Below are 24,864 nucleotides of genomic sequence, written 5' to 3' on the forward strand. Positions count from 1 at the left end.
CCCGGGCACCTCAGGCTGCACCTGATTGTCATTTGGTTGTCATTTGGTGAGAGAAAGTCTCTCCAACGCACAGATTGGAGAAAAGTCTCTTGTTATTTCCATTCTCTGTGAGGGCGTGATGTCAGCACCACCCTGAAGGGAGGATGTCAAGAGAATGGAGCCAGGCTCTGCTCAGTGGGGTCAAGCAATGGGACAGGACGCAGAGGGCAGAAACACAGGAAGTTCCAGCGGAATGCGAGGAAGAACTTCTCTACTGTGTGACTGAGCACTGAAACAGATTGCCCAGAGAAGCTGTGATTTCTCCCCCACTGGAGATACTCCAGAACCGTCTGGATGCAATCCCGTGCCCTGGGATGACCCTGCTTGAGCAGGGAGCTTGGACGATGGAGGCTGGACAAGCTGACCCACCGTGCTCCCTTCTAACCAGACCCCTTCGGTGATTCTCCGCGGGGAATCGCCCAGGCAGTCTCCATATGAATACGTATGCCTGGCCGCGCCCAGCCCCGCTCCCTCACAAGCTGCGCTCAGCGCCGGCCCCGAGGGCCCCAGGGCGCTCCCCGGCCATGGCGGTGCCCGCGCTCCCCTCACGCCGCCGGCTCGCGGCGGGGCGGGGCCAGCGCGCCCTCCCGGCGTGCCCCGCGCCGCTGTCATGGCGGCTCCCTGTGGCCGCTGCCCGCACATGGGCTGAGGGCTCGCACGGGCAGCGTGCGCCTCTGTGGGTGCCGGGGGTCGCGGCCCCGAGCGCAGCGGTGCCGGGGAGAAGGGCAGGCCTGGGCGGCGGGACCATGCTGGCCCTGGAGCGCGCCCTGCTGAGGGGCTTCCTCAGCGCCGAGGAGTCCCTGGAGTGGAAGCAGGGCGAAGTCGCGGCCGCAGGTGAGGGGAGGTCCCGGCCTGGTGTGGGGAAGGTGCCCGCTGCTTGTGCGTGTCCGGAGCCACCGGACTGAGCCGGGGCCGCGGCTGGCGGGTCCCTCCCGCGGGCGTTTTCATCTGCAGCGCCTGTCAGAGCCTCGCCGAGCTCCCGGGACTCCTGCCCGTGTTATAGGGTGGGGGAGGCCGTGGGCTTGTCAGGCTGGAGGAGCTCCGGGCACTGCGGACAGGGCGGAGGCGGCAGCAGCGGCCGGCCCTCCGCAGGCTTCCTTGGCCGCTCTCGGTGCCGCAGCAGTGCCGGTCCGGCAGACGCCTCGGCAGCCGCCTGATGCCGGCGCTCGGGAGGCTTGTAAGCACAGAGGAGCTCCCTCCGGTCGCCTCCCGAGGGAAAGGCTGCCTGCCTGCCTGTTGGAGCTTGGCAGTGAGGTGAAACACGCTCTTGGAGCAAAACGTGGGAAGGAAGAGTCTGGCACGAGCTGCCTTTTCTGTATTTATTAGTTATTCGGTCACAATTGCTTGAGGGATCAATGGAAAATAGTCTCTTGAGGGGACTTGGTTTGACGCAGCTTTCCTGCAGGGGAGCGCAGCAGGTCTTAAAATGTAACCTTTGTCATGTAAAGGTGCTTCCATGTTTCAGGCAGAGTGAAGTACTCAAGTCATGTGCCATGTTGTAGCATATTGAAAATCTCATTTATCCTTACCTAAGTGTTTACTGATTTTTGGAAAAGAGCCATACAGAACTAATTTCCTTATGTGACTTTTCAATTGACCTTAATTATTGTGCTGTCCAGGAATGGTAGCTGATGTGACGGACATCTCTCACATCTATCTTTTCAACAATGTGGTTTGTGGTACGGAGTTTTTCTGATTACTTTTTTTTTTGGTCGGTTTCTTTGTTAGCTTTGGTTTGTTTTGAGGAGCTTTAAGTAGTGTGCTGCTATAAGATATGGGGAAAACTTGTTGAAGAAAGGCATCTTGCAGTAGAGATAGAAAATGATGGGGTTTGTGATGATTCTTAGTCATCATTTACATGGACCTTTCCTATTGATGGTCCTGAAAATGAATTTAAAAGCTGTGACCTTGAGTTTGTATAGTGTCCTCTAAAAAGTTACACACAGAATCAAAAGCAGGTTTTACATGCTACAGTTATGTTGCTGGAAAGAGAAGAACTTCAGTATTCCTCAACACGTGTCCTCACAGTCCATAGTTATTCTACAAACTACAGCATTGCCTGTCTGGGCAACTATAATCCAATATAGAAAAGGTGTCATTTGGTGAGTCTCTCCAAAGCACAGATTGGAGAAAAGCCTCTTGTTATTTCCATTCTCTGTGAGGGCATGATGTCAGCAGCATCGTGGTACCACTGCTATTCTTTGTATATGTCCTTCCAGGTACAGCTTAAAGTGTTTTTTAAATAATACACAGCACACATTATCTCTTACATCATTCACTAGCTCATTGTGAAGAACTGAAGTAAACTTCAGTCAGCAGTGTGGTGCAGAGAATTTAGAATGAATGAGTCTCTGTCACCCATTCCTATAAAGTCATCCATTGCTGTTATTGAAGGTGGTTCTGCCCTCTGTGTTCCTGTATTGGTAAAATTTAAAGTACTTGTTTAGCTGGATGAGCTTGGGGTTGGTATTCAATTCAGTTCTTTGCACAGCTGCTGTGTTGTGTGGATCCACAGCTGTGCTAGTGTTAAATTGGTTACCTGGCTGCTGATGTTAGTGCAGCTCAGGGAGCTGCAATCCCCAGCTGGAATCACAGATTGATAGTGAGGCACTTATCCTGTGCAGACCTCTGCATTTCCTCAGCTGAACCATCACCAGCACCTACATCATCTGGTCAGGAACCAGTTAGTGCATCTGCATGAGCTGTGGCCACAGCTGCAAGGTAGGCAGATAATGGTTTTGCTCAAGAATAGCAGGTTTTAACATGGCCAGGTTGTTCCAACAACTGCTGTATTGATTACACTGTAGCATATCTGAAGATAGCTTCTGTAAATAAAGTTGTAGCCTGGGTCAAGAACTTGATGGGTCTGAAGCTTCTTAGAAATATATAAGTTTCTTGACTTCTCTTTGTCTTGAAATCAGGCTTAAGAGACAGTCATGGGTCTAAATCCACCTTAGTAGTTACCCCTAAGGATCTGCTCCATGTGCAGGCTTTTCATTGAGGTGGTAGAGTTACCATAGGAGATAATTCTTTTGTAAAGATAAAATCTCATTGCCCATTGCTTGTCAGTATTCCAAGCTTGTAAATGAAGGACTGAGCAGTTTCTGTGGTTTTGCATAAGGCTTTATTCACTGAACTCTGCAAATATTGAATCATTTTTATTTGTTGCATTTCCCCTAAGTAGATTCTCTGGTCTGTGAAATTACTGTCTTATCTATAGCAGTTTACTGTTCATTTTAAATGTTTTGAAGGAAGAACATCCTGCTGTTATAATTGAAGTATTTTAAAAGGCCATCCATTTGTTTTTCCTGAAATTTCAGTGCAAGTTTTTGTTTTGCATTCATCTGGTCGTTTGTGTCTCACTGTAACTTTAATACAAATTATTTTGAATGAAGTGACACCTACTAGTGCTGCTCTTGAGTTTCTAGTGCTGCTCTTGAGTTTCAGTGCAACTGCACTTTCCCTGCAATGTAAATGAAGATACATTCTTTAGAAGGGGAGTGGTAGATATTTTCATTTGAATATGTTCAATAGGTCTTGAAAGACAAAATTGTTTGAAAGTTTACACTGATTTCTGTGTTGTTTTTTGTTCCTCTTCCAGAAAGTGGATCATTATTGCAGTTGATGTTTGATGGGAAATATGAGGCAATATTTTCAAATTCAGCCGTTCAGAATGTTTTCAGTGCGTCTTCTGTGACAGAGGAGAACATTGACACTTACTTGGAGAAACAGATTCTGGCATACCTGGATTGTTCTGCAGAGGCTGATAACGTGGAAAGGTGGAAATTATTATTTATTATATGGAAGTCTAATAGAGGCTATGTTTGATTTTTACAAAATGCATTTTAAAAATGTAGCATTTGTATAGGGCCTTCAAAATCCTTGTACTGACAAGAAAGCAGAAAACAAATTTCTTGTGTTATTCCCCCTGCTCCCTTGGGCATCTCTTCATTTCTGTCCAGTGAAAGAAACAATGATGTTGTGATACAGGGGTTTGTTGAAGACATTAGCTTTATTTGCAGTGATTACCTCAGAAGGTTCTCGTATAAAGAAGTCACACATGTAAATTCATTTTGCCGTATATCATCAAACAATTATCAATTTTCTCTCTGAAATGTCGTATTACATTTATGTGGCTGCTTGAAGTACTGTGTAATGTTACTGTGCAAGCAATGCCTGTATTTCTAAGTCTGACTTATATTGACGTTGTTCTACTCTTCTTAATGTAAAAACAAGTAAGGTGTTACTCATGGATGCTGTTCATCAATTAATTATTTTCTTCCCAAGACTTTCTCTGATACAGTCTCTCTTAATTGTACTCTATGTGCTAATTGTTGCTGTTAAAGACTTTGCATTTACTGTTCACATTTTGCTGTGTAAATAATGAATAGACTGAAATCTGACATGCTAGGGATAGTAGAAGCAGAGAGCTATACATGTGTTGTGTGTATATATATATATACATATATACATATATATATATACACATATATATATAATATTTTAAAAGGTAAAAAATTTCACCAAAAGATAAGAGAAGATAAAGATTAAAAAATAAAAGTAAGAGGAAGGTAATTGTAACCAGTTAGTGTTGGCAGAATCCAAATGTGTGTGTTTTGGTATGACACACATAAGCCTAAGAATTTTTGCTAAAATATCAGAGAAAAAAAAAAGAGCTGGCATGTTTGAAAAACTGAGCTGAGATTTGTTCGTGATCATAGTGTGTCAAAAACTCATCTTCTGGTGTGGTGCACAATACAATGCACTCCTGCTTTCTGAGTTAGTGTTCAGAAGTTTTTCCTGTGCATGGTTTTCGTTGGGTGTTTCTTTTTTTTACCTTACTTTGTTGTGCTGTTACTATTAAATATTAGCTGGATAAATTTTTTGATAATTCTAGATTCTGTTACCTTGTGGTAATTTGAATAATGTGATAAGGAGAGAAAAATCAGTGAGGACTTGAAGCAGACTCAATCCTGATCTTAATTATTGCTTCAAATACGTGTTGCTGCCTTTTTAAGCCATTCAGCTTCTTGAAGGTAATCACAATCTGTATCAGTGGAACTTTATATTTTTGCTGTTATAGTGCACTCCTACTGCAGACAGCAAAGGAATTTGTTGCTGCTTGCACTCCAGCTCTATGGTCTTTGTGGTTTTTGTTTTTTGCTCTACAGCTCTGGGCTATATTAGAAGCCCCCTTGCCAGAATATATGGAGGCAGACTTGCAATATTTAGCATTTCAGAAGCAGACAGAGGGTTTTTTGCCCAAAATGATAGCCTGAAGTTTTATTCAAAATAAAAGCAAAACCTGTCAGTGTCTGCCAGAAACACTACAAACTTGTTTGTAGCACCCAAGTGATTCTTTCTAGCTCCATTAGTAGTAATTTAAGAAGTTTTGGGGGCTGAAGGAACTAAGTTGTGGCTTTCTCTTATAGAAAAACTTCTACTGAAGTTGCTTGTCTGAAAGACAGGTAATTTCTTAGTGTACTATCTTGGTCTCGGACGACTTTCCTGGAGTGTGTTACATAGTTATTTTTCCTACCTGCAGATCCAGTGTCCTGTGAAGGCCTTATAGGAACCAATGTAACCTTTGCATCCAGACTTTGCATTGCTTATGATGAAAATGGGAGGGGGGATCTATATTTTTTAATGCCTAAAATGTAATTTTCTTTTCTCCACCGAGTGATTCAAAGGAAGTGCAGCAAACCTCTTAAGTTCTAGCCCAGAAAATTCAGTAAAACACTGATTTTCTTGTGACTTTCTGTAGATGGGATAAGAAAAATATTTTTTTTCTTGAATTGAAAGTTATAATTCTGTAGATTTAAAAACACAGTAGGAGTTGAATTCAATCAGAAAGAGAAAGTTGGATAATGTGAATCTTACCCTTTTTTGCACAATATAAACAGTGCAAAGTACAGTTTTGTAATAGTGTTAAAAGAACTCTTAAGGAGTTCTTTTTCTGAAGTTAAAACTGAGCAGCTTGAGGGCAAAACAGCTCTAAATTTGTATCTAGATGGTAATTTCTTTGGACAAGTTCTCTGTAACTTTTTCCACTTTCAAAGCCATGGTTCTGTAACAAAAATTACTTAGCAGCATTTTAAAAATTGGTGCAACTTTTCTACCCTTTTAACTGATTGCCTTCTTTTCCCTGCCCCAGACACATTTTCACTATGGCACTTTAATCCTTTATGTCCTAAAAAATAAGCATGCCTTGTAATAAATGTGTTGAATAGGATATTTTTTGTTTTACTTTTTTCCTGCTATTGCTACTCACTTCACTGCTTAAAAGCTATTTTCTACAGAAAATGTAGCTTCATGGCTGTGTTTTAATCAGCAAAATTTGGAGGATGAAGCAATAGGATATGTGTTAACCATGCAGAGGGGGAATGCCTTTTTTGTTTTTTTCCTGAGCTCCATAGGAGGAAGGTGAATTCCTTGCCTGGTGTACAGTTTGATTCAAAAGACTGGAAGGAAATAGCGTGCAGGTTCCAAGATCTAAAGGAACAAGGAAATGAGCTCTAACACTGTTTTTTGTTGAGCCTGTATTTACTACTTCTACATATTCAACGTATAAATGAATACTTGGAAAAAGAAGTCCATATGGTTTAATATGGTTTCCCAAATTGAACACTGAATGGTATTTCCGGTATTTCTCATCTGATGGTTGGTTAACTGGTGTGCTGTATAGAATGAAGACTGAAAATGAAGACATCCTTGCTGTTTTTGCAGCTTGCTTTGATGTTCATGAATTTAAAAAATAGCAAAGTTAGACACTGAATAGTTTTGGCTTCTGTTCTGCAATTTATGGCATCACTAAAAAGAGCAGAAACCGGTAACTTCTTAAGCAGAACCTGGCTATTGAATATTTTTTTATTTTATTTTGTTTGTAAATTCTAGCATTATATGCACATCCATTTTTTTGGAAATACAAATGCACTATTGTTCTTTATCTTTGAGCAGCATTTGATACAGCAATATGAATATTAAGCATGTGATTCTGTATCATGAAGAATGATTTGACTCAGTGTAAACAGTGTTAAAAAAACCCCATTCACACAGAAAAAGGAAAAATGAGATGAATGGATACATATATCTAAGGATAAATGCAAAATAAATTATGTAGCTCACCCTAGCAAGGGGGACATTGGCAGCAGTCTCTGTGTTGCTTTTCAGGCAGCCTTTGGGAGGTGAGCATCTGCAGGTCTGCCTTGTGAGTGTGAAGGGCAGTCAGGGAGACAGAATGAATTTTCTTGGAAAAAAACCCAGGGGATAGGCAAGGGAGTTCAGCATTTGCAGGGATTACAGAAAACGATTGAAATTCGTGTTCTGATACAGAGTGACTGATAAGGAGACTGGGAGTTGGTCATGAATCTGAAATGGGGAAAAAAAAATTTGGTGATGACAAATTCAACAGTGGAAAAACAGTATCCCAGCCAAAGTAATGGATTTGGTTATCAGTTGTTCCAGAGACATTCTCCATGGATAAAACTCTGTCTCTTCAAGAAGTTTGTTTTCCAGATAGATATCAGTAATGTTTAAATGAATAAATAAATAAATTGTTACTAGTAGAAACAGTGTAAAAGATAAAATAATGAAAATGATCTTCAAAAGACTGGAGTATCAAATCACAGTGCGGGGATGGTTGATTGTTCTTTGTTACCTTTCAGAGGCTTTGAAGTATAATTTATCATGGGAGAAAAATGAGGAAATTTATACCAATGTTGATATTTCATGTGTAGTGGTAATAATTTAGTATACAATAATTGTTAGTGCTTTGTGTTCTTGAGTTATTTGGAAATTTAATGGTGATCTTGGTTATGTATTCCTATATTCATATTTCCTAGCAGATAGTTACTGGCTGAATAATGACAGCCAGGAGATGTTACCTTGTCTTGTTCAACAAGAACTCTTTATGCTAGTCCTTGTTCTCTAACTCCCATGAGAGATGGTTTTATTTTGTTTTTTGTTTTTTTTTTTTTTTTTTAATTTTCAATTTAATGTTCTCCACCCCTGCTTTCCTATTGTTCTGCATCTTTTGTTGCATTCTTGCCCACAAGCTGCTTGTTTGTGTGTGGCTTTTCTATATTACTTTAGTTTTTAAGGGGTTGTATAACACTTTATTTTTTTGTTTTGATTGGAGCGCTCTTACATCTCTAAGTTTCTGTTTTTACAAAAAGAAAGGACTTGGTTTTTCTGTTTCAGTTATGCTCCTTAACGTACCAGTGTTTATATCAAACCTGCACAATTAAAATGTAACTTTTTGTAGTTAGGAGACCCATTTTCTATGTGTTAGTTAATATAAGTCAATAAGGCTCTGAGTTATTAAGGTATCATAAAACAAACAAGAAGTTTGTGTATAAATCTCAAAAGTCTACACCTGTTAAATTAACCATTAAATTCTGAGAGATTGTGCCCTGCCTTCTGCAGACCACATAGATTATTTGCTGAAGAAATCATAGTAATGTAAAATGAGCTTAGTCTTGTAGATAAAGAAAATTTTGCAAAACCTAGTTTCAGAAATGAAACAGTCTCTTAATTTCATCTTTCAATAAATTACTCTTAATTAAAATAAAGGCCATGATGAATTAGATATTATTTACTGCCAAAGTGTCTGAACCAACTTGGAGGGAGTATTCTGAATTTTTGATTTAATAATTTTTTTATTAGAGCGAGTGAAAATAAACAGTTATGACAAAACAAAAATAAACTTGCTCTTTTGGAACATATGCTAATGCAGTATTTTCTCTGTGAAAATGCTGAGAGTTAGATGTATAGTAAGAAACTATAACAACCATGCAATATGCAAATACTGCATGGTATTTGCAGATTATCTGCATCCTTTGCTAGTCTTCTGATCTCTGATAGTTATGTACAGCCTTAAATTGTGAAATATATAAACTCCACCTCCAAGATGTTTGGCATTAGTTACAACCTTTATAAACAAACATGTTTCAAGGACTTTTAGTTTCCTATGTGCATTCTTGAATATTCCATTCATTGAACCCTCCTCATAGGAGAGTGATTTTTATGGGGGGAGTTGTTTGTTTGTTTGGGGTTTTTTGTTTGTTTTGTTTTTGGTAAAGCTGAGGGTTTTGAGCTAGCACAAGATTTAATTAGCTCTTGTAGCTTTAAGTGAAAATGTAATATGTTTCTAATTGCTGTTCTTATCTATATTGCAGGCAGAGGCTGATGTTTCTGCTTGGTGTGGGGAGTTTGCAGCTCTTTGTTCAAAGCAATTGGACTGGGCCTCCTGTTCAGTTAAAGCTTCAGGATTTTTTGCCACCTGCATTGTTACAGAAATTCTGTGAGGTAGGTTTGGATTTTAATAAACTGTCCTTTTATTGTCTCTGCTTTTCACAAGTAACCATAGAACTGTGTCAGGAAGGCACATCTGCAAGGTGGGGTGCTAGATGAATCGCCATAATCATCAATCCTACCGGCCAATCTGGCCTTGAACACTTCCAGGGAAGGGGCATCCACAGCTTCTCTGGGCACTCTGTTCCAGTGCCACAGCACCCTCACAGCAAAGAATTTCCTTGCCTAAACCTACTCCCTGTCAGTTTTGAGCCACTCCCCCTTGTCCTGTCACTACATGCCCTTGTAAATAGTCTCACTCCCTCTTGTAGGTCCCCTTCCCTCTTGTAGGTACTGGAAGGCCACAATTAGGTCACCCCAAATCCTTTTTTTTCCAGGCAATTTCATTTAATGTCTGGAAGAATGATATAGTAATTCCCTGTTGAGTAAGGAAATACATGATCTCCTGTTTGGTTTCTTTTATGTTTCTGCAGTGTCTGGGAGTGTGATGCTTTGAAATGCGTTTGCTTTTGCAGGAGTGGTATTGCAGAAACTAAACTGGCAAGAGATTATAAGGGAAAACAGACTTTATTTCTAATGGGGGCTCCATCAGACTTCCATATTGCTTCAAGGTTTGGCTACTTATGCATTCAGGCAGAAGTTTACCTTTATTTCTATTACTGTTATCTGTATTGTCTTCTGACGTGTTGGTGTTGTTTTTTTTCCAAGAGCACTACGTACTTAAGTGCTAAAATATATTATCCAGTTCTCTTCTTTATTAAAGGTCTTAAGTCAAAAGGTTTTGAATTATGTTTTGAATTCTCTTCATGTACTTTTCATTCCAAGGATTCTTAGTATATGAGAACTCTGTAAAAATGAACATCTCAATAGTGCCTTTTTTGTGTTTCCTTTAATCCAGCCTTCCTCTCATGCATACACAGATATTCAGAAAATGTGGGTTAAAAATGGAACTCTTAATTTTCTCCGTCTGTTGTAACCTTCCATATTCTGTCACAAGGCTGATACAGTCCCTTTTTAAACCGATCATTCGTTTTTTAGGTTTTCAGACTAAAATGATTTTTCCCACATCAAGGTTAAAGAATTACGTCTTCGTGTTTCTTTTAGCCTGCTCTAAGTAATGTCACTAAATTTCAGCTTTACAATGTTTCATTTATTTAATAAATATTTTAAAAACTCTTAGTTTCAGAACACTTTATTGGATTAGTCCTTGTTTCCAGGGTATGTAACTGCTGCCGTTTCTATCCTTGGGAAGTTTCACCTCTGGATCAGTGACCTAGCTTCATTTTTGCTCCCAGCTAACTTCTTTTCTTACAAGTGCAATAAGGCTGTGTGAGACTGTAATTATTTTAGTGAAGAATAAAATAAAATAGCCTCTTTAAGATGAGTTGCTAGTGGGGCCTCTTGGATGTCTTCAATGAGCAATATTCATAAGTATGTGTCAATTATTTCCCTTTCCTCCTTCAGTCTAGCCTTCTCTCTATACTATGGTTGCAGTCATATATTCTATTAAGATTTGCTTTTATGTCCTGCAGAACTCACTTGTGATTTTCAGAGTCCACACAAAAGTAGCATTTTATTTATTAGATGTATTTCAGTTTTCTAAAATAACTGCGAGACTTTATCATACCTCTTAATAGTCTGACTGATACCATGCTGCATTTTTAAATGAGTGAATGTGGTAAAAGAAGATTAAAAAATACTGAATTCTAGTGAAGGTGGATTAGCAGTTCTTGTTTTGATCTTGTTGGGGTTAGACTACAACATTATTAATGAGCTCAGTGCTTAAAATAAGTGGCTTATAGTAATGGGCTGCTTTTGTCTTAAAAGAGTTGTTGATGTCTCTGTGTGTAAGGGAATAAAAGATACAAAACGGTTGAAATTGAAGCATATTTATTCTGCCTTAGGTTTCAGAGTTTCTGTGTATTACCTCATACAGCTGAGCTCAGTATTTTTAGTGGATGAACTGGAAAATTATGTACAGTAGTACTAATGATGACCACTGATGGTAAAGAATGTTGAGGGGACAAGCTGCTTGCTGCTTTATTTATTGTCTGATTTCATATTCACAAATAGAATATATCTGGTAACAGTGAGAAGCTCCATCTGGAAGATCTCAATCTGTTAATTGATAATACCTGTAAGCAACTGGTAGGAGTCCTCCAAATACGTCTATCAACAGTTCCTGTTCTTTTTTTTGTAGCTTCCAGGCTGATCCAAGGGATAAGTTTTGGAATACAGTTGAATAATTTTTTTTGGTATGTTTTTATTATTCCTTTTTATGCATTATTTGATCCTTTTGCTGGAAGAGACTGAAATATTGCCATGCTTCTGTTGGAATCTATAGCCATGGTCATAATTAATGTGAAAAACACTAATGTACTATATGGCACTACTGTCTCAAATCCAGTATGATTCCTTGGTCTTGTTAATTCAGTCTGTTGTGAATTCCTTTTTCAGGCCCAGATGCTTGCCTTCTATTAGCATGCATTAGCTAGGAAGAAAAAACATCTGTGCTTGGCCATCAAGATATAGGCTTTGAAAGTTATGCAGATTTCTCCCTCTTGTGGGGAATGTAAGGATGGATGATCAAGGCTAAATCCAGAGGCAGAGTCTTGTAAGCAAAGATAGTCTGCTAAAGTTGCCTACAGCTTTGCCCTGCATTCTCGTGGTATGGATATAGAACAGAAGGGGGAATCTTAATGCAGTCAGTTCAAAAGTTTCCCCTTAATAGTGGAGCAAAGTCACCCTCATGAACAAGAGAGGGTTTATGAACAAGAGCTTTCATAACCCAAGTACTTCTTTGACATGTAGTGCTCTCAAGCAAGATTTGCTTGAAAGAGCTCACCATGATTATCTTTAATCTGGACTCAGCTTTCCATAGGTTACCTGTTAGTGATTTGGCTTGTAAAACCAGGGACAGCCTCCTGTGTAATCTTGCCTCCTTTTCAGAAAGTTGAAGAGAAAAGCATAAGCATAACAGAAAAAAAGTTATATACTAAAGCAATATTTCCATTGCATTCGAGTGTAAAGAGTGAATTCTGTTTTCAAGGACCAAACCTTTGCCAGGTAACCTCAGTACATCCTCTGTTAATCTGAAATGTAGATCACCTTAGCTTTGCTAAATGACAAATTGTTGTGGAGTAGTCTTTGTATTTTTAAAAATATGAGAAGCCCAGTATATATGGCTTAGTAGCCGCAGGCAGTAACTTCCTGATGCGATAATTTGTTTGACTACACCTCACCTCTGCTTCCATTTAATCAAGTCTTCCCAAGCCTTTAGCCTGGCTTTGTCTACTTCTTTATGACTGCACTTACCTTTTGATATACAGAGGAAGGATCCCCAAGACAGAAAGAGCTGATGAAATGTTACAAAGGCCGGAGTGGTTCTCAATATAGAAGTAAAAGCATACTGAATGCTCACTTTGCTTCTAATCACTATCATTAGCAAGAAAAGAACACTAATTCCCTAAACTAAAATTCTCATACACTCTATTTTTAGAGCTATTGAATGTGAATGGCAGGAGCTTTCTTCTGATTTTTATCATTACTCAGGTGGCTCCAGTTATGCTGGGAAATACTTTTGAAATACTGTGAAACTTGAAATACACAGGAGTACTGTCCAGCTTGCAGTTGATTCAGGGCTTTAGCAGTACTAACTAAAAAGTAGCCATTAAGTTACTGTTTGTAAGTAGAATATAGAAACAAATAATCTCTGTGCTTCAGAGATTAAAAAATATTGATCTAGAATTGAGCTTAATTTGTGTGTATTTTGTGTGTTGATTTGTGGTGGTCAAACGGAACCACTTGCAGGTCCAGCAGAAGCTAGATGACTACTCCAGTGATTTCTCTGCATATGTTATGAAATAATTATCTAGTATATGTTTCTGTGCTTTAAGAATTACTCCTGAATAAAATAATTATTCCTTGTGATAAGTTTGAAGAATAGAAAGACTCAAAAATCTAACCCAGGTTTACTAGGTAAGGAACATTATATTAGCAAGTCTTGGGTTGGCTATTTTGAGATACATGAAATTTTGGAGCTACAAGATAGGTTCAATGCATTTTATGTTTAGGTGTTTAAACACAAGAACACAAGCTCAGAATTTCCTTTTGCTCTTAGCCAATGTTTTTGAGGTTTTGGTGGACTTCTATTCTTAACTTTGTAGTCCTTGAAGCCATAACACCTTAAGCATCTTCCTACTTGCAGCTGTTCTCTCACCTTAAAGGCTACATCAGGGCAGTGAATTCTGCATGGATAATACAGTCTTAGAGCATAGGCTGGAAAAATGAATGTTGGTTTAAACTTTCTCAGGTAAAGGATGTCTGCATTTCTGGATGGGATTTATTTCATGAAAAAGGACATGGATTAGTTAAAATAGAAGATAGCATTTCTTTGGCTCTGGGACTTGTTGGCTTATTGTCAAGGCTGTAATATGTCATCTCAACTTTCCCTTCTTCCTCCTTCATTCTTTGTTAATGTTACATTAGCAGGACTGAGTCTTGTGGTGAAAGGACTTGAAATGTGAATTTGAGATTAATTTGTTACTACAGTGCTTAAACAAGTACAGATAACTCTAGTATTGCAAGGCTGTTTCTGAAAAAGGTTTTATAACAAATCTCCTTTGCTTTCCTGTTGGATATTTTAAATGTGGTCTACTCTGATTATAGAAAGAATCAAAAACATACAGGTAGGAAAAAGTTTACGTTAAACTGAAAACTGTATTGAGTGTCCCACTATGTGTGTGTGTGTATTTGAAAAATTAATCTTTAAAAGTCCTGACTGATGACTTTCCCCTCTCAAAATTACAGATGTTGATAAGGTTATTCCTTTCTGAATGGCCAGAGGTGCAACAGATCCAGTACATTTCCAGTTGGCAGTTTTTTTCTTTTATTCTCAAGTGGTTTGTCTGATTGTTGTGATCATCCACAGTGGGATTGAAATGAGTGCAGTGATGTCATACAGGAATTCGTCTTTGTCCCAAATCATTGTCTGCAAAGTAAAAGTATTTCAATGCTAATGCTAACTAAAAGACCCCATAGTAAATCAGTGTAAACTTAACAGAATAAACTTAAAGATTACTCTGTTATTAAAAAGTGATATTGGATGTTCATATAGCATAACCATTTTTGTCTTTGATAGAACCTGTTGATACAGGTATTGAAAAGAGTTTCAAATAACTCAGGAATTATATAATTTGTTTAGTTTAAAAAGCTGAAATATGATTCAAGTAACTTATACCTTGGTTGTGTAGATTGATTCAGAATCTTTCTCAGGCAAGTGACTTCAATGCAAGCTGTCATTTAACCTTCTGTTCTGCTTTCTCCTTTCCATTCCCCTTTGCTGCCCCTTTTATACCAACTGAAAACTAAAACCCTATTTTTTTGTTCATTAAGGAAATCTGTCATATGAGAGCCAGGAATAGACTGATAAATGGACATCTCCCTGAGCCTGAAGATAAACTGCTCAAATGCTTTCATTGTGTTAAAAGGCAGGGGAGAATAGGTGACTGTCAGATGACAATCACCACTGAGAGAGTCCCTGGAGAGCCACCTCAGGGCCATTAAGTGAAAGTGTTACTGTAGAGAACATCATACAGGAATGCATCCAAAGCAGAGAGAGTTTTTTATTTATCAGACAAAGGAAAAACGGCTCGGATATTGCTGCTCTGATGCCATTCCAACAGGAAGCTCCCTCTGGGGAAAGAAAATGATAACATATACTGACAACACTGCAGGAATATCTAGTGTGTTTCAGTGCTGTAGGTTAATTTAATTATAAAATTGTTTTGGTTCTGTGATTGCAAATTGAATGGCATGGATTTACCAAGCTTTTCTCCTTAGATCATGGGAATGAATATATTACTGGAATGTGTTTGGGGTTAGTTGACTGGATGACATGGCATTTCAGGTGGGAGGAAATCAGTGTCCTGCAGATTGCGTTGGTGTTGTGTATCAGGACTGTAAGAAACAGTGCAGCATTTACCATGATTTGGTAAAAGGTTGAGACTCCTAGAGACAAGAGTTTTAGGTTTTGTTTTAGTTTTGCTTTTTGGGGTTTTTTAATGTTTTGAGCAGACATTTTCCCTAAATACTTTAATAGCCTTTTTTTCTATTCTATACTACATTATTTTTTAGTAAACTTAAGTTTCCTGAAACTTGTCTTTTTTTTCCCCTTCTTTTAGCCAAAAGTGCTGCATGCAACTGTTCTGAAGATGCTGGTTCTAGATGGTGAATCAGTCTATACCTTGACTTCTCATCCTATTTTGCTGCTTATAGCCAGGATAATCCTTGTGAATTCAAGACACAAACTCACATCTCTCCAGGTAAGAAGTATGTGACTAATGACTATGACTACCAGCTACTGCTTAATTGGTTCTCTCATTCTTTTCTTTGTACCTCATTGAATCATTCTGACTTCTATTTCTTTTCCTGTAGCTCTGAGGTTCTTCCCTCTAAGAAACAGTTACAACAAAGTGATTGCAATTAATCACAAGTATCTTCTTCTTAAAGATAAGCTATTTACTCACTGTCTTCCCTAAAAAAGAGGAAAGGTGTCTTCATTAGCTGGAAAAATTAGGAAATTTAATACAACCAGCTTTATCCAGACACATACTTTGTGATATTATTTGTCAGGGAGTTACTGGGAATGCCCATTAATGCAGCTTACATGCCCTATACCCTTTTTAACAAGCTTTTGGATACTGTTAACCATTACTGTATGAATTCTAACTCTAAGTCTCTGTTGTGTATGTGTGTTAAAAACAAGCAGACATGATGAAGCACGCTTAGAGGCTCTGTACCTCCCTTGTAGTTCGGCAGCAGCCTGGTTGGTGGCAGGGCTCTCTGGAAGTGGGGGACTTTTAACAGCAGCAACTTCTCTTTATTGAATTTCAGTTGAACAGAATTTGGCTGGAGATCAAAATGCCACATGGCCTCTCTTTATGCTTGGCTGACAACATCCATTCCCAGCTGGGTCTTTGTATGAGTGATGAATTAAACTGTGTGGGAGATGTTGGCTGTACTGCATTTCTGGAAGCCATCGTTTTCCCTCTTATTCACAGATGAGTGCTGTCGAATTTCAGCAACTGGGTCAGTCAGAGAAACAGAAAATGTACCTGGTATAGAGAATTCCCCTGATGCCTTCCCTAAGAATAACATAATGGGGAGCTTTATTCTACAGGGTTGAGGTTCAGTTATTTTTGTCTCCATTAAGTTTGAATAGTAGCTCAAAGGCAATAGCTGATAGGAACTACTTTGATCAACAGGTTGGTGTAGCAATTAAAGGTTGCCCTTCTTGTTCTTTTCAGCTTGATTCAAAGGTGGCCTCTTAATACTTTTGCTGCTTTAATAGTAGCGCACACAAATTTAAAACAAGGTAAAATGCTTCAAAATGTATTATTTAAACCATTAATAAAGCTCTGTATGATACTTCACATGTAAGAGTAAATGCTTAAAAATAATCTGTAAGTTTTCAACTTGGCTCCCAAAAAACATTGCCTATAGAATATTGTATGCAGCTCAGCTGTTTTATCTGAAACGTTAAAAATATATTCTCACTGATTCTGTAATTTCTAAGTGGTAAGCATAAGGCCTCAGGACATTGTATCTTTAAACTGGATACTCCACTGTGTGGGAAAATTAATACTTCATTGTATAAAACTAAACTCAAGTAATTTGAAACTTGTTAATTAATTTACCTTTAGGTTTCTAAATAAATGATGAAATGTTGGGGTCTGACCTCTTTCATGAAGCCTGTTTGTGTGCTTTACTCTGTCCAGCTTGATATCAAAAGTCGTCTTTCATTACTCTTGGAAAGAGATGCTATTATTCTTTTTGATAGTTCCTTTCTAGGGACATTAGAATCAGCTCCCTGTAATTAGTTTAGATGTTTGTGCTTGAATACTGCACAACCCTTAGGTCAGTCTGAAGCATACCTGCATAAAAAGTTCTGAAGATGGGTGCCTCTAAAACAATCAAACATCTTTCATAGAAAATGATTGGTGTGCTGAAAGCACCAGAATAAATAGCAATCATTAAAGCCTCTGTAGAGATGTGCTCTACATTCACACATTATAATCTTAAGTACAATTTTGAGACTAGGGTATTGAAATTAACTTTTCCATACATTTTCTCTTGTTGCAACTAGAGAAGAGTTTAAGAGACTGTAGGGAATTTATGTTTTGTGTACACAGCTTTCTAAAATCAGATATTTCCTGGGCTGTGGCTCAGCTCTACCTGCTGTGGAGTGATTGCTTAGTTCAGTAACATTTTTGCCCTTCTGAAGTTCAACGTACAGACATTAGAACTATCAATTGTGATTGTAATGTGTTCTCAAGAGCAATTCTGCTCCTATTCTGCCTCTCTCAGGCTTGTTCATGCTCCCACCTGAAGAAATAAAAAAGGCCAAACAGAACAGGAAAAAATGCATAGAAGGATGACAGTGGATTATCAGAAATACTGAATGGCTTCTGTACAAGCAGTAATGAAATAGTTTAGGACTCTTCAGGAAGATTGCTGAAGAAGGAAATCATGGCTTTCTATTAAAATAATCTATGTGACACAAAGAAGATAAGTAGGAAACAGCTGGATTTGGGGTTTTGGTTTTATTTTGGTCCTTTTCTGTTATAAGAGTTAGGAGCTATGAAATAAAAGTAGCAAGTGACTCTTCCAAAATAAGTGTATGCAAGTATTCCTTTTTTCTGCTGTTCACAGCATTTCTTACCAGATGGTGGTACTAAAGATTTGCAGGGTTCAAAGAGCAGTTAGAGAAATCAATAGAGGGAAAATCCATAAAACCTTTGGAGCACTGTAGAACTGCGTGGATATGTTCATCTTTATGCTAGATTATGGCTGTTTTATATAATAAAACAGCTGTTTTAGACAGGTTTGTATTTTTTAGAAACTAGAATTGAATAGACCACAAAATCTGTATTTTAAAACTACTTTCCTTTTTTTCTTTTATTTTCTTAAAGGTCTGTACTTGTTATGAACTTGATGTATCCATATTTTTTTTCAGACTTTACCTTGGTGGACTCTAAGATGTGTAAATATTCACCAGCAGTTGTTGGAGGAGAGATCACCTGAGCTATTTACTCTTGCCCAGGCCTGTATAAAACAAGGTATATTTCTGATTACTTGTTTAATTGACTTGCAGCATCTCATTTAATATATCACAGGGGAGGGGATCTTGTAGTCATAACTGTTGGTAACTGCAGTTACTCTAGGTAACTGCAATGACTAGAGAGGGAACAGAAATTCACTTAAGTTGATATGGACTTGTAAGGCACATGCTATTTTTCAGCCTCTAAGATGAAAATGTGTTAGACAAAGGTTTTTTTAACAGTGACTTGTTTTGAGACTCTTGAATATGGTTCTCAGAGATACATGATGTAAAATACACCTGAATATTTAGTGAGTTTCTTCCTGGTAGTTGTTGCTGCCTAGTGCCTCTTACCCGTTTATTTTCTCACTGAATCCATCTGTTATTTCAATCAAGTACCTTCATAGTCCATGAAATATATACTTTTAGAGCTTTTATTGTCTTTGAGTAGTGAGTGTCTTGAATCACCCACTTGCTTGCCTATATCAAGTTCTCAAGAAAACTTTGTGTTACTAGAGAAAAAGACCTTCAAATTCAGGAGAAATTACATTTTTCTCAAGTGTTAGGTCAGTATCATTACCTGAATAGAAGACAGCTGCAAGGATTCCCTGCTGTTCTGAAACAGCCATTATGCAAAACCAAGGGGACTTGGTGCAGTTTCCCATTCCTTTGGCCATGTGCCAAACATGGTATGGGTGCCAGAAGGATGTCATAAATTTGGGACATCAGTGCTTCTGGGCCACTGCATCAGTAGTAGTAAAGATGTGAAGCTTTCCTCAAAGGTCCTTCAAGTCTCAAAGTGCCTAAGCCTATCAAGCACTGTGAGTAAATGGTATTTAGGCAGTGGTAAGACTGCTTCTCAATGTGCCACTTGAGCTCATCCTATGGCTTTAGCACAAGTAATCTTGTATTCACATCATGGAAACTTGCTAGCTGTGGAAAATCTAGTTGTAATGCATGATTAAATACTATAACCTGATTATTTTTTTCCTTTGAAATTATTTTGTGTTGCTCCATTCAAAAGTTGCGGTTTTGTGTGGTTTCCACTTGTACTTGCATGTCCAGTATTTTGTAGGCTTGGAGTAATATTTTTAAACTACTACTTCGTGGGTTTTTAAAAAAAAATTTAAACCTCATCTTTGAAAAAGTTGTTACTAGGCAGGATTTATCTATGCAAATTTTTATTTAATGAATTAAAAAAGCTGTGTAAAAACTATATTCAGACTTATCAGCTTTCTATATTAAGTGAAAGGTTTTAAGGATTAACAAGTACTAACAAAAAAAAAGCTCAGGAGGTTTAAACAATAAAATCTCTTCATGCTAGATTTGACTGCCAATCTCTAAATTTAAAAAAAATCAAAAAATTCAGAGAAAATGTTTAAAAAATCCTTGATAATACTGTTTTTTATAGTAAGACTTTTTAACACCATTAATAAAGCTTATTTGAAAAATTAAGCATAAGAAGCCACCTCAGTGCTATAACTGGGTAACCAGTCCTTTTTAAGTACTGTGATGCTGTAAGATTTTTTAGAATTCTTATTATCTAAATATTTTTGCAAAATGCAGAAATAAAGCATGAAGCACAAAACCCTCTTCCATTTAAGACTAATCAGATTAATAATTTTCAACTTAATGTCTGTATTTGCAGGAATATTCTCTTGTAACTTACTGTATTTTGATAAACTTAAATATATAAGAAATACAAATGCTTTTATGCTGAATGAAAAAATTCAAGTCTTCTTTCTCAAAGACTTCAGATCTGTTCACAGAGGTATTTTTTCCAGTTCAGATGGAGAACATGATCTTTATCACTCAGGAAGTCGATAATTATTTTAAAAACAAACAAAAATTCAGCACACAAAAAACCAGCCAAACAGAAAATGTCTTACAAATCCTAAGCCACCATTCAATGCTTGATCTGCTGTTGAAGCTTTAATTAGAAGCTTTGTACTTAAGGGGTGGGTATTAGCTCAATATTTTGTTCTATGTTCTTTAGAAGATCCAATACAATTAGAGTTGTTTATTTGCTGGAGAGGTGATATTTCCCATTTCAACTTTGCTGCTAAATATAAGCAAAGATTGGACTTTTCTTTTTTCTGGTAATAATCCTTAGATGTGAAACTTGAAAAATGCTTTAAATCACATATCTTTTCTCCACTGTTAGTGAATTATTAAATGTGTGAAAGTGTAAAGAGCAACAGACTTTCTCTCATGGTATATTGCTAAAATGGTATTTTTGAAATACCATTCTCCTGATCTGCATTCTCATCTCTTTTCTTTTTCTTAATTTGCAGTGACAGAAGCAGAAGCTTTGTTCACAGGTGGTGAAAGCTGGCACTTAGCAGTTCAGTTCCATCTTGAGTCTGCCTATACATTTTTGTTTTACTATGAATATAAAAAAGCTAAGCACTGTTTCAATATGGCTAAAGACATAACAAAACTGCAGATTAATCTTACAGGTAAGTTTTGCTTTTAAAGTCTAAGAGGGTGATTGGTTGGCCCAAACTAACCTATGGCTTGTTGGGGCTTTTTGTGACATATCCAAGGAATAAAAAACTGTACTTTGAAAAAGCTTGATGTTGAACAGGTCGGTCTTACTTGTCTTCGAAGAAATAGTGTTGCTTGGAAGAGAAATAGGACATCAAGTTAAAAAATCATTCCTGAATGGTTATTTGAGGAGTTGGGGTATTATAAGCATTCTTCCTAATGTTTCATGTCAAATTCTATGGCTAGTTGCATCTGCTGGTGTCATGATGAATATTTTTTGGTTTGTTTGTTTGGAGATACTTACATAGGTGTCTGCATGATGATTCGATGCAGTCTTTCACCCTTTGTGCCACTAGCCTAAATCTACTCTGTGTAAATAGCTTTTAGAAGTCACTCCCAGGACTGGTATCATCGTGGAAAATAAGTAGGGAAGTTAAATTTCTGATGAATAGAATTCACAAGGATTCAGTCACTATGGAGACTTTATAATTATCCTTTCAGAACCTATTCTTTGGTGTCAGGAAGATCAGAGTGCTGCACTTGAAACCTTCCATGTATAGATATTGATCTATGGTCTAGCTGGTCCTGCTAGGCAAACAAATTGGCATAAAATCACACCTTTTCTTTGTGAGAATGTATGATTATACCTGAGTAGAAATGCAAAAAATCTTTATCTGGTTTTTTCTTGTGGGAACTGCTAAGGAGCTGAAACTTGCAGCTTCCTTACTTATTATATCACTATATATCACAGGGCTCATGCTCCTTCGTATCTAGGTTGGAGCTGCAGCTAATCCTATTTATATCATGAATCATTTTAATAATTTAATATAAAAAACCCCAAGCCATGAGCAGGAAAAAAAAAAAATCCTAAAGCACACAAAAAAACAAATAATAACTCAAACACAAACTCTCAGAAATTATGTGGTACTCCATGCTCATTTATTCAAAAGTTTTAAAAGCTTACTTTGAAGGATGTATAATGGAAATAAAACATAATAGTTTGTATCTGAAGGAAATCGATACATTTCAATTGATCCTATCTTCTTTTCCCTGTATGCAACAAATCTGTGCATGTGGTATATTCCAAGTATTTATTGCCAGCTTGGTATTATAAAGTACTTTTCTTTAAAACGAGTCAAAAATTTTCTTGTTTTTTTTTTTTTTATTGAAAACATCACTACCTATGATGGTACTCTAGCTATAAAAATACAATTAACTGAGAATAAGTAAAATCAAAGAGACAGTCTTCGTGTTGGATTTTTTTTCCCTTTAAAGGAGATCTTCGGATTTTGGATTAATTATTTCCTTAAACCTAACTTAGATAAAACCTTCTTGTTTGGAGCAGGAGAAAAAAGATTGGATGCAGTGGAATTATTTATATTTTTTATTACTTTACCAAGAGGTTATGATAGTCCCAGAGAAAGATTGTGGTGATACAGTATCTTGGAAAAATGTTGTGGAACTCCTAAATGTTCTGTGGTTTATCTCCATAAATCTATTAACATAGTTATGTCTAACCTGAAGGCAAATGAACTGAACATAACATGTGGGAATTGTTGGCATTCTAGACAAATTCATTTGACATGCATGTTTGGGCTAAATGGGAGGAATGTTGCATCATCGAAAAAGACTTTGGTTTAATGTAAAAATCCAAGCTCTAGCAAAGACATTTTTAAGGCTTTTGGGAGGGATTTCCTTTTTAGGAAAGGATTTGGAGAGGTTTATATGCATTAATGGTTGTAATCCTTACTAGCTGACTATTGTATTACAGCATGGAAACATATACTGTTCTTACAACAGAGTTTTTAGGGCCAATATTTTCCAAAGTTATTTCAGTAATATGTGAATAAATCGTACTTGGTTTGTGTAAGTTTTTTTAAGTCCCATTAATCCAAGTATGTATAGTGCTCATCTTTTATTGAAAACATCATTATGCTCCTCACAATGAGTCATAACCATCAATAATGCTACAAAACAATTTCCAATATCCTTCTTGCATATAAATTTAGTGAAATGAAGAGTAGTAATCCAAAATAAATTTAAAATCAACAGATCTAGAGGATTAATAATGCTGAACTCTGAGATCTGTTTATTCTTTTCATACCCACTAACACATCTCTGGGAATATGAACACATCACTTGTAATATGAAACAGAAAGTAAAGTTTCTGTGTAGGTTCCTTTTACTTTGGGAGGATATACCATAGAATGTTAAGGGTTGAAAGGGACCTTAAAGATCAAGGACAAGGGCACTTCTCAGTACAGCAGGTTTCTCAAGGTGTTATCCAGCTGGCCTTGAACACTGCTGTGGTGGTAGTGGTATAAACCAACCAAATTTTTTCTCAGCTTTAACACATGTGATACATATTTTTCAAGTAAAAACCAGTATTTTGTCCCTGTAATAGCAAGGAATTCTTAGGTTTAAAAAATGGGTTGGGAGGTGTGAGAGCATAAATAAATTACAGTTCCTGAGTGGTAGTAAGCAATTTTATTGGTATCCAGAATAAGTTTGCAAGTGTTTCCTTCAGCTGTTTAGGCAGTAAGACATAACAGGAAGTGAATTACAGCATAGTGATTTTCAAGCAATATTAAAATAGAGGATTGGATGCCACTGCGTAAAATTAGTAGGACTTATTAGACAGTATTTTGCTCTGTGTGTCTCTCTGCTGTGTGATTTTCAAAGTGATATTTTTAGAACCTTTTTCATTTCTTCATAATCTCTTTAATACGGGGCTTTTCCACTAAAAGGGGTAATTGGCAGAAATGGAGAAATCAGTTTAATTTCTGGCTTCCCGACTCATCTCTTTCCACTTTCAGGAAGAAAAGTGTGTGACTGCTATTTCAGTCCCTCTGCTGGATGAGGCTTATGGACTGTGGCCTCATCATCAGGCCTTTGTCACATGAGCAGTCAATCGTCTTTACCTCAGAGATTTTATATACTGAATTTTTTTCAAAATTATCACAAAAATAAGGATTTTATTTCATCTTAATTGGTTCTGCAAAAGCAGCAGATGGATTGCTAGCAGTGGATTAGCTCTCATTCCTCCATTTTACACTGTCTGAGCATCGTATTACAGTAATAATGAACAAGCAAACCATCACATTTTATAGAGTAATTTTTAGCTCCATTTTTGGCTCGGGTTAGGAGCTAAAATTTTGTTATTTTAAGTTATTTTCCTGAAATTGCTCTTTTATTTGTCTGCATTTTACAAGCAAGTTGCTAACAGAAGAGGAACAGATGTTTTTCCTTACAATTTGGTATCGATGTCAATTACCACTTTAAAAACTAATAAAAATTGTCAGTGGGTCCAATAAGGAACTGAAGAAGCAACACTGAGTGGGGTCTCATGTTGTGCATTCTGAATATTGGTTAATTCATTTACAGAGCCTTCACTGGTTTGCTGTTTCACTCACTCCCAATATTACTTTTATGGTATCTTACATGCCATCTTCTGGTAGCATCATGTCTGTGATCATTCTTCAAAGGATCTAACTCTTTGGATGAAGATTTGAAATATTTAAAATGATGGTCTGTAAGATATTATTAAGATATTATGGGATTTTCATTTGCATAAATATCTCCATGTAGTCACTAACTTCTAGCAGGTGAATTGAACAATTGTTTCTGGTTTATTGCATGGAAATAAGCAGGGAAGTGATGAAACTTGATGAGTATGAGTTTTCAGAATGCTGGATTATGGGGAATTTAATTAAAAGCAGCTTTGCAAGACTTATATAGCTGTGTTTGTAATGTGTATTACTTTGTATGTTTGCTGGCAATGAGAACACTGCAAAGAGATCAAGCAGAGGCTAACCACTGCTACATTTTATAGGTTAATTCTCCATGTATTTCTCTATTTTGTCTGGGTTTTTTTTGGTAGTAACTCTCTAGTATACTATTAGATACTGGTTTTTAGTGTTCATTAT

At 37.3% G+C, this 24,864-nt stretch overlaps 1 protein-coding gene across 1 annotated transcript in view; it reads left to right on the forward strand.

Annotated features, from left to right (window-relative positions):
- Nucleotides 1-642: 642 nt before the first annotated feature.
- TTC27 (tetratricopeptide repeat domain 27) overlaps nucleotides 643-24,864 on the forward strand; it is a 111,545-nt gene continuing 87,323 nt past the window's right edge. Inside the window, exons 1-6 of the mRNA XM_066547899.1 lie at nucleotides 643-873; nucleotides 3,641-3,818; nucleotides 9,216-9,345; nucleotides 15,534-15,674; nucleotides 18,368-18,470; nucleotides 20,746-20,910. Coding sequence (XP_066403996.1) covers nucleotides 786-873; nucleotides 3,641-3,818; nucleotides 9,216-9,345; nucleotides 15,534-15,674; nucleotides 18,368-18,470; nucleotides 20,746-20,910 — 805 coding nt within the window. The 5' untranslated portion in view covers nucleotides 643-785. The remainder of the gene's footprint in view (nucleotides 874-3,640; nucleotides 3,819-9,215; nucleotides 9,346-15,533; nucleotides 15,675-18,367; nucleotides 18,471-20,745; nucleotides 20,911-24,864) is intronic.

Source organism: Molothrus aeneus, chromosome 3 (assembly GCF_037042795.1).
Source record: "Molothrus aeneus isolate 106 chromosome 3, BPBGC_Maene_1.0, whole genome shotgun sequence".
NCBI classification, from domain to species: domain Eukaryota; kingdom Metazoa; phylum Chordata; class Aves; order Passeriformes; family Icteridae; genus Molothrus; species Molothrus aeneus.